Source organism: Crocuta crocuta, unplaced genomic scaffold, assembly GCF_008692635.1.
Source record: "Crocuta crocuta isolate KB4526 unplaced genomic scaffold, BGI_CrCroc_1.0 scaffold221, whole genome shotgun sequence".
Taxonomy (NCBI): Eukaryota; Metazoa; Chordata; class Mammalia; order Carnivora; family Hyaenidae; genus Crocuta; species Crocuta crocuta.
Genome location: NW_027528610.1, coordinates 1022279 through 1032798, shown reverse-complemented (window position 1 = coordinate 1032798; position 10520 = coordinate 1022279). Strand labels below are relative to the sequence as shown.

Sequence of the window (10520 nt, the reverse complement as noted above, 5' to 3'; positions counted from 1 at the left end):
GCATTATGACGCCTCAGTGTATGAGAAAATTATGGAAGCTGCAAAAGTCATAGAGTAGTCGTTACCATGGAAACGAAGCAGCAATGGAGTAAGGAAAAGAACACAGGACGTGGCACAGCAGAGGCTATGATGTCCTTTCTTCCATGATCACTGTGTATACACGTATTACTTCTTTGCACGTGTTTGCGCGTCTTCGTGTCCTGTTATTAGCACTCGGTGGCGTTGTTTTATAACACGAAACCTCCAGAAAACGTGGACTGGGTTGCAAATTCAGAATCACTCACCTGGGCGAGCCACTTAGTTCCTTGAGAAAAGCCGGGAGGCTTGTACATTTGTAAAGAGGAGAGGCTTAGCGTGTTCACCAGACAAGCCTACTCGGTAGGTCTCTACTTTCTCAGGCTCCTTCCGAGTGTAGATGAAGCTCTTCGGGGGTTGTGGGGTCATGAGACCCAGGGACGCCAGTGCCGATGCAGAAAACCGGCATCTGTCCGTGTTGGGACCGTTGCGTTAGGACGCCATCCCTATCCACCTGCCTCACTGCCTCACGATGGGTGGGGACCACGACAGAGCCCAGTTCTGAGTGCTGGGTGCATCTAGATGTCCGTGTGGGGCCCGTGTCGGACAATCCCAGGCCTCTTCGAGATCACTTTATACGTTGGTCTCCGATTAAAAAGGATCGAGCTGACAGTACAGCGTGCCCAGGTCACCACATCATAAGTGACTGGTGATGGTTGGTTCTCTTTAATATGCATTTGGATCAGCCCAGCCATTGGGTCACTTGATTGCTTTTTGATGGATGTGTCAGGAGGATGGCAGGTTTAATTAATCGACTCGAAGGCACACGTCCTTCTCCCCACCATCGCCTCAACACCACCTCCCCATCGTTCATCAGGATTCAAGCACAGTATGATAACAACGACCTTCAGCTGACCTTCTGTCGTGCTGTAGGGACCTACCACCATTCGTCTTCCGTTCCGGAATCAAACCTGTTGTGGGAGATCCCACATGATCCAGGAGAGCGCAATGCCATCACAGCGGTCCTCATAAGGGGGCGAGGGAGGGTCCGAGTTGGAGAAAGAGGCGACAAAGAGACGCACTCTCCCCTGGAATGCCCCGGAGGAAGACAGCCCCTGCCAACCCTCTGGTTTTAGCCCACTGAGATTCATTTTAGACTTCTGACCTTGTAGAATTTCAAGATAGGAGATCTGTGCCGTTTTAAGCCACCAAGTTTGCAATAACTCCCTGGAAGGTTAGCCGTCCTTGGATCTCAACTCTCAAAACTAGTGTTGTTCTCTTTGCCAAGTGTGTTGGCTTCAGCTCCTTCCTCGGTGGAGCAGGTGGACAAGACCCACCTGTCAGGTGTATCGTGATTATAGGCAATCAGATGGGATCCCGGAGGAGGGGTGGAGCTGCGAGTCCATGCGTGATGTCCATTCAGACTCCCTTCCAGGCAGGGAGCGATCAAGAGTGTTCACTGGGGCCTCAGGGTGGGCACTTCCCATGGCTGCACCAGCGCGATGGGAACTCAACTACTTATCACTTGGTTTGACTCCAAGCCTTTTCATGGCTGCCAGGAGGACACATATGGTGGCCGTGGTCTACCCTAGCGTTGGGGGCAGGAGGCGAAAGCTTTGCCGGGCCTGGAGCCTTTGAAGGTGGGTTGGACCCTGGGGGAGGGTCTAAGCAGCATGAGCCATGCTGGGACTATCTGTGATGCAGAAAGTGGGTCAAGATGGCGGGGGCTCAAACTGACGCCACCCCTTTCTCACCCGTATCTTCCATCTGAACCCAAGACTGAGAAATGAACTGAGCTTCCCGTGGTCTCCATTCTGCCAAGAGCAGCTGTTTCCCAGCCCCGTTCCAAAGCCTGTCCAGGAGACAGGCTTACCATCCATGAGAAGCCAATGGCCGCCTTAGGATGGTAGGTCTGGATGCCGGTTGAGGCACGTCAGCAGTGAGGTAACAGGACCTGACTCATCCAGCCTGCGGGGCATCTGATGGACCGGAAGACATGAAGGCATCTGGGGGCTGCTCAGAGGCCGTTGCATTGCTGCAGGTGGTGCTGGATGTGGTGCAGAGGGAGAGAAGGAGTTCGATTTGAACACTAGTCCAAAGGTACAATCGAGACATCTTGACTGCTTGACTCGGGCGTATGAAAAAATAGACTCGATGATAATTCCAGGGTCTCTGACTTAGGAAAGTGAGGAAAGAAAAGGTCCCCTAACCTTGGGCAGGTGGTGCCTGCCCAAGACATGGGGCAGTGGGTGCTGGGGATGCTTGACCTTGGACGTGGGTAAGTAGGGTCTCCTCTTCCACATACCAACGGGGCTGCCACGAATATGCATCTGTGGCTCAGAGGAGAGTCCGCTTTTCATTTCAAAGACGAAGACATGGAAGGAGATGAAAAATGAAGCCGTAGGCATGGGGGATGGGAGGCAGATTCAGGACCAAGGCAGAGAGGGCTGGGGGTGTACGGAAGAACGGGGATGTGGGCATTCAGCGCCACCGCACCCCGATCCTCCCCACCCTCCGCAATGCCCCTCGCTTCGGTAATTTCTTAATTCTGGATAATAATATCTCATAAGACTGTTGTGAAAATCGCTAACCTAATATATGTGAAAGCATTTCCAAAACTGTAAAGCCCTATATAATTATGTAATTATAAGGCATTCATGTTTCCTTGCAACTGTATGTTGCTTACAGCTCTATTTAGCACGCTTCAGATTCCATCCTGTATCGCATTTAGCGCCGTTCTTACTTTTCTTTTTCATCCATGTGTGCCCAACCGTCGGCCCACAGCCCCTCTCTCTCGTAATAAGCTCCAGGGTGATGGGGGTTATTTTCAAAATTGCCTTTCTTTGCCCCAAGAGCCAACAAAATATTGCTGAGCATTTAATAAGCATTTGCTGTGCTGAATCGAATTGAAACAGAGTCCGTAGCTCCCAGCTCCATCCTTGGCTTCACGCAGAGAAAACCTTTAACTATAAACACACCGAGCCCTCTTCCCCGGTCCCCCAGCGGGCGTCTGGTTCTCCAGCGGCCGCCCTGCCCCTGATAAAAGCAACACACTTCACTTTGGGGTTTGGCTTCACATTTGAGACATCTTACAAGTCTTCAAGGATTATCTTTTTTCTGTTTACAAGCTGTGGATAAAATGGGCGATGTTATTTGTGCCGGGGGAAGCATTGTTTAGAGAACCTTCTTATCTATTCAGCGGGTGACTGGTTTTTTCAGTACTCAGTGCCCAGGAAACACACTCGTTCTGGGTGTGAGCCAGGAGACAGCTCATCTCCGCTACAGTTGCCCGAGGGCACATAATCAAATTTTGCTGGGGGATTCGATAGGTCTGCAGGGGCTCCATTCGATGCCAGTCAATTGTCCTTGGTTTTCCTTGAGGCCAGAGAGAGAATGGAGGTGATTTGGGGCTTTCTGCGTATCCATCTTAATTACGTTTTTTCCAATGTGCCTCCGTGACGTGACGCTGACCATCGCGGATCTGAATCGCCAGACATTTTGAACACAGTTGAGTACCTGCATCCCAGGTACTTCCCTACAGGAGACAGTTTCTACAGATTAATATGAAACACGACAAAATTAAATGAAAACAAGCAGTGAGTATCTCGTGCAGGTCTACGCCCGGCGTTGAAAACTCTTGTTAGGGGAGTGTGATGACGCAAATGAGTGCAAAATGTGCGTGCTCTTGTTGGAGAAGAGTAATTTTGAATTTCATTAACTATGTTGTATTGACTGTGCCTTGGCAAAGTCAGCTAACGAGGGTCTGCCTCATTTTCCCGCCCTGGTTGGCAACCACTAGCGTGTGGGAGCCTCATGAGCTTGGGGCTCTCAGCAGGACGTGGGCTCCAGTGAACTTCTCCAGATGTGCGTTCCATCCCTGGATGAGCCGGAGAGTGATCCCAGGGAGAAGAAAGGATTATTCGCTCTCTTTCCCTGGGGATGAGCTTATGAGTCATGAAATATCATCTCCGTCTTCACCCTGCAGGTACGGATTGTACAGATCGTAGAGAAGCCTTTCGATCTTGCCTTTTCCCCAACATGGCGGCAAACGTTGCTGCTGTGTGCGGGGTTCTAGCTCAAAGAGATTCAGGAGAAATGGGTGGTTCCTCCCCCTCGGTGGTAACTTCATAGCCTAGAACACAGCATCTTCCAAAGGTAGAGCTTGGGGTTGGGACATGTATCCATTGGCTCTGGCGGCTTTAACAGGATCCCTCAGCCTGGGGAGACTCGAGCAGCCACCTATTCATCTCCCATAGTGTGGAGGCTGCAAGTCTGAGGTCCGAGCGCGGCCTGGGGCCTCTCTGCTTGACGCGCATGGCCGTCTGCCTGTGTCCTCGCGTGATGGACGGAGGGAGAGCTCTGGTGTCTCTTCCTCTTCTCGTGAGAACACTAACCCATCATGGCGGCCTCCACCCTCAGAACCTCACTGAACACTGACTGCCCACCAGAGACTCGACCTGCTAATACCGTCCCGTTGAAGGTTGGGGCTCCCACGTGGAAGTGGGGGCCGTGCACGTTCAGTCCATAGGGGACCCCGGCACTCACTGGACACGTGGCTAACAAGTGCCTCCTGCCTGCCAGCGTCTTTGCTACTGTTGGGTCTCTTTGGCAGAATCTGAGTGTGTCCCTGCTGTGACATTTGTGCAGCCGATGTGTGAAGGCATAGGCACCTGCTCCCTGGACAAGGTGTGTGCACACGGCTCCTTCCTGGGATGGGACACCAGCCGGGGTCAGCTGCCCCTGGAGCCTTCCGTGGGTAACATTCCCAGGCGGACAGGAGACATCATTGAAGTAGTTGAATCAGTGTTCCCCAGGCTGCCATAACGAAGCACCACAGACTGGGCGTCATGAACAATGGACATTCATTGTGTCCCAGTCCTGGAGGCTGGGAGTCTGAGATCCAGGATGCGTGAGGCTGGGAGTCTGAGGTCCAGGCAGGGCTGAGGCTGGGAGTGTCAGGTCCAGGCAGGGCTGAGGCTGGGAGTCTGAGGTCCAGGCAGGGCTGAGGCTGGGACTCTGCCGATCCAGGATGGGCTGAGGCTGTGGGCCTGAGGTCCAGGTAGGTCCAGGGCAGGGAGTCTGAGGTCCAGGCAGGGCTGAGGCTGGGGGTCTGAGGTCCAGGCAGGGCCGAGGCTGGGGGTCTGAGATGCAGGCAGGGCCGAGGCTGGGATTCTAAGGTCCAGGCAGGGCCGAGTCTGGGAGGCTGAGGTCCAGGCAGGGCTGAGGCTGGGGGTGTCTGAGGACCAGGCAGAGCCGAGGCTGGGGGTGTCTGAGGACCAGGCAGGGCCGAGGCTGGGGGTCTGAGACCCATGCAGGGCTGAGGTTGGGAGTCTGAGATTCAAGAGGAGTGAGGCTGGGAGCCCGAGGCCCAGGCAGGGCCGAGGCAGGGGGTCCGAGGCCCAGGCAGGGCCGAGGCCGGGGGTCTGAGGTCCAGGCAGGGCTGAGGCTGGGGGTCTGAGGTCCAGGCAGGGCCGAGGCTGGGAGTGTCTGGTCCAGGCAGGGCCGAGGCTGGGGTTCTGAGATCCAGGCAGGGCCGAGGCTGGGAGTATCAGGTCCAGGCAGGGCCGAGGCTGGGAGTGTCAGGTCCAGGCAGGGCCGAGGCTGGGAGTATCAGGTCCAGGCAGGGCCAAGGCTGGGGTTCTGAGATCCAGGCAGGGCTGAGGCTGGGGGTGTCTGAGATCCAGGCAGGGCTGAGGCTGGGGGTCTGAGACCCATGCAGGGCTTAGGCTGGGGGTCTGAGATCCAGGAAGGGCTGAGGCTGGGAGGTTGTGATCCAGGCAGGGCTGAGGCTGGGACTCTGAGGTCCAGGTGCGGCAGAGTCTGGGAGTCTGAGATGCAGGCAGGGGTGAGGCCGGGAGTCTGAGATGCAGGCAAGGCCCAGGCTGCTTCCTCCCGAGGCCTGTCTCCTTGGCGTGTAGACCCGGCTTGTCCCCGTGTCGTCACGTGGTCGTCCCTCCGTGACTGTCTGTGACCTCGTTATCCCCTCTTCTGTAAGGACACCACCCTCCGGGGTCAGGCCCATCCTAATGACCCCATCTTACCTTATCCCCCCTTTAAAGACCCCACCCCCAAGCACGGTCCCATCCCAAGGGCCGACGGCTTCACCGTATGAGTTTGCGGGGACCCGATCAGCTCGCGTCCGGCGCCCCGGCTTTCGTTCAGCCCGTCCGGCTCAGCAGGAAGGCTCTGTAGACACAGAGGCCGGAGCCGGGTCCCGGGGACCGTCCGCCCTCGTTACGCAGCGGCGGGGACCCTCTGCCCGCATGAGACTTTTCCCCGTCCAGGAGCCCACTTGGGCTCCGACTTCTTCCACTTGCAATCATGTCTCTATTTGCCAGAATGTCTCCATTTTCACTCATAAGGCGTCAGGCATGTCCCCTGACCATTGTGTGGAAAAGCTCGTTCTGCAATTTCCATTTTCCGGGTGAGGCAACACGCGTAATGGGGTGGATGGCTTGGCCACGTGCGCACAGGTGGTGAGGCAGACACTTGAAGCCGGGTCCTGAGGCTCTTGGGTGTGTCCTCATCTCCGGGGTGAAACTCGTGTGTGTGACGGTGTGAGTTTGTGGGTGAGCGTGTGTGTGTGCGCACGTGGGCTAGAGTGCATGCATGTGCCTGCATACGTGTGTGGGTGCGTGTGAGAAGGTGTGCACGGACGAGTGTGAGCAGGTGTGTGCACATGAGTGTGAGCACGTGTGTACGTGGGTCTGTGTGAGCAATGTGTGTGCATGCTTATACACACATGTGCGTCTCACCCTCTGTCATGACACCTGCCTCTCACACGGCCATGACCTATAATTGCTCTGATGGGTGATGATTACGATGTGATAGGAGAGGTAATGAGGAAGAAATGAATAAAACCGTCTATTTCATGAGCTGTCAAAACATTTAGGAATTAAAGAATACAAATGAAATCTCATTTCCGTCTTCATTATGAGCCCAAGGCTTTAAAATGCTCTACAAGTGATCAGTGGTTACGTTTCTAAGCCGAGCATCTATCATGTGTTTAAGGCGGGAGAGGTGGGTAGTGGATGTGATTAATTCTCCACAAGATGCATTACAGCCAAGAAACAGCTCTTTTCTCTGCCCCTTCGTGTCTCAGCAAGGCTGGCTGCCCGGGGGTGGTTTCAGTGACTCTTTGTGTGTGTGTGTGTGTGTGTGTGTGTGTATGCGCGCGCGTGTGTGTGTGCATGGGTGTGGGGGGTGTCTGTGCATGAGAGTGTGTGTGCACATGGGAGTGTGTGCATGGGTATCTGAGTGTGCATGAGAGTGTGTGTACATGGGTATGTGTATGCATGGGTGTGTGTGCGTGCATGCATGTGGGAGTGTGTGCATGAAATTGTGTGTCTGTGCATGGGAGTGTGAGTGTGTATGGGTATGTGTGTGCGTGAACATGGGAGTGTATGCACATGAGAGTGTGGGGGGAGTGTGTGTGTGCATGGGAGTTTGGGGGGAGTGTGTGTGTGCATGGGAGTGTGTGCACATGAGAGTGTGTGCATGGGAGTGTGTGTATGCATGAGACTGTGCATTGGTGTGTGCGCATAAGTGTGTGTACACATGGGGGGGTGTGCGTGCACATGGGAGTGTGTGTGCATCAGCGTCTGTGCGCATGGGAGTGAGTGTGTGCATGAGAGTGGGGGGGTGTATGTGCATTGGTGTGTGCATAGGAGTGTGCGTATGCATGGGTGTGTGTGAGTGTGCATGGGAGTGTATGTGCATGAGTGTGGGGGAGTGTGTGTGTGCATGGGAGTGTGTGCACATGAGAGTGTGTGGGTATGGGAATGTGGGTGTGCATGAGAGTGTGCATTGGAGTGTGTGTGCACATGACAGTGCATTAGTGGGAGTGTGTGTGCATGAGTGTGTGTGTACGTGGGTGTGTGTATGTGTGTGTGCATTCACATGTGCATCAGAGTGCGCGCGCACGAGTGTGTCCATGGAAGTGTGTGTGCATGGGAGTGTGCGCACGCTCGTGTGTGCACATGAGAGTGTGTGTGCACGTGGGAGTGTGTGCGCGCATGAGTTTGTGTGTGTGCATGGGTGTGTGCGTGTACATGGGAGTGTGTGTGCATAGGAGTGTTGCGTGCATGGGAGTGTTGCGTGCATGGGAGTGTGTGCGTGCATGGGAGTGTGTGTGTGTGTGTGTGCGCGCATGTGAATGCCAACCGCACGCAGATGAAAGTCCACGGAACCCCCCGACGCCGGAAGCCTCTCTGCCAGCAGCGCACTGTGCAGTGAGCACACTCACTGGTGGCACAAGCAGCCCCGAATCTGGTACGTCGTTTGTACGTGACACTGTATTCTGACCACAGAGAACGGAAACGAGGCTGAGACTCTCCTAAGGGAGAGCAAACACATTTAAAGACCGTGTTGTATTTCTCAAAAAACTCCGATCTCAGTAGAGCCACGCACATCAAACCCGTGTTGTTCAAGGCTCAGCCGTAGAGCCCCACCGTGCGCCTGAGAAGGGTTGAGCGACTGCACTGCAGAAAGTTCCAGAAGTTTAGGAAACAAGGCGAGCTCCCCAAAAGCTCGGGGACCCCTCCCGGCTTCTGGATTCGGGCCCCTAGCCCTGAAGGTGCTGGCCGACCACCGTGCCCCACGCCTGCGTTCCTCTGCCCGACGCACAGCCGCACCCCTCCCTCCTGCCGCCTGCCTTGCCAGCTCTGCTCTGAGCTTTGCTTTCCCGCTAAGCAGTGCCCTTCCACGGCCCGGGAGCCCTTCCACCCCCCGCGGGAAGCTCACTCTGCTGCGTCGTCACCAAGAACCTCTTGGCCAAGTCGACCCGTTTCGTGCGGTTGTTGACTCGTGTGGGCTCAACACACGCATCGCTTTGAGCGCATTCGTCCGCGTGTCGGTTTGACCGCGATGCAGAAGCTGCGACATGGATTCGCCCGTCTAGGGAATGCCACCTTGCACGTGCGCGTGGGAAACGTGGCCGCGGAGCTGTGGCGCGGCCGCGTTGCGCCCCGGGCTTCCCGCCTGAGCTTCCTGAGGGGGTCCCCACCGCCCCCTGCTCTCTGCCCAGAAGGCTGACCCGTCCTGGCCTTCTTCTTCTCCCCGCAGACCCCAGACGAGGGGGCCTGGACCTCCGTCTACGCAGCCGTCTCCCCGGACCTGGAAGGAATCGGCGGCCGCTACCTGTACAATGAGACGGAGACCAAGTCTCTGAGGGTCACGTATGACCAAGATCTGCAGAGACAGCTGTGGGCCACGAGTTGTCAGATGACCAGCATCGCGGACGTGACTGCAGACACCCTCTGGGGGTAACTGCCACACTGGGGAGACCTTGCATCGAGCCACCAATCACAGGTCTGTGACGGGCACCTGTGCCTGCATTTTTCACACCTGCTGCCTTCAGGGCTCTGTCCCCAAAGGCCACCTGTCTGCGGTCCTGCCTTTGCGGGAAGTCAGGGGGCCAAAGAAACACTGGGTGTTTCCCCAACGGGGCCGGGAGCCAGGAATTGTATGCAGATTTCTCCACGTGCCAGGAACAATTAAATGCTGCCTAACCCAAGCGTGCCACGTTCCTTCTGTAACACACGGTAGGGAGTGGGTTTGTGGGACACGTTCCGATGACACAGGCACTTTCGGGGGAGCATGAACGATTGGGTCGCTAGAGGCTTCCGGGTCCCCGAGTCCTTCCGTGCCTTCACACCCGTTATTCTGGACCCTCGGCTTGGACCTGTGGGTCCCCGAGACACGGAGACATGAGCCTTCTTCAGGCTGCTGGGTCCAGGTTCAGGTGAAAACCATATTCTAGTCCAGACTTTGACAATGACCTGGTCCCGGGTGCAACCTGCAGCCCACGGACCTGCCGTCAGGAGCTCAAGCCCATCGTCATGCAGATGTGACCGTGACACTCAGGGATTCCATAGAACAGGGGGGTGGACAGGGGTGTGGACGGCACTCCCCACAGACATCCGTAGGACGGGGGTGTATAGGGTGTGGAGGGCACTCTCCATGGGCATCCGTGGCACAGGTTGGTGTACAGGGGTGTGGACAGCACTCCCCATGGGCATCCGCGGCACAGGGAGGAGGGCAGTGGTGTGGAGGGCACTCCCCATGGGCATCCGCGGGACAGGGAGGAGGGCAGGGGTGTGGAGGGCACTCCCCATGGACATCCGCGGCACAGGGAGGAGGGCACGGGTGTGGAGGGCATTCCCCATGGGCATCCGCGGGACAGAGGAGGGCAGGGGTGTGGAGGGCACTCCCCATGGGCATCCATGGGACAGAGGAGGGCAGGGGTGTGGAAGGCACTACCCATGGGCATCCGCAGGACAGAGGAGGGCAGGGGTGTGGAGGGCACCCCCCATGGGCATCCGTAGGACAGGGGGGTTGACAGGGGTGTGGAGGGCACTCCCCATGGGCATCCGCGGGACAGAGGAGGGCAGGGGTGTGGAGGGCACTCCCCATGGGCATCCACGGGACAGAGGAGGGCAGGGGTGTGGAAGGCACTACCCATGGACATCCGCAGGACAGAGGAGGGCAGGGGTGTGGAGGGCACC

General features: G+C 56.4%; 1 protein-coding gene across 1 annotated transcript in view; it reads left to right on the top strand.

Annotated features, from left to right (window-relative positions):
• DHRSX (dehydrogenase/reductase X-linked) overlaps positions 1 to 9529 on the top strand; it is a 116862-nt gene extending 107333 nt beyond the window's left edge. Inside the window, exon 9 of the mRNA XM_077754732.1 lies at positions 9079 to 9529. Coding sequence (XP_077610858.1) covers positions 9079 to 9282 — 204 coding nt within the window. The 3' untranslated portion in view covers positions 9283 to 9529. The remainder of the gene's footprint in view (positions 1 to 9078) is intronic.
• Positions 9530 to 10520: the final 991 nt, after the last annotated feature.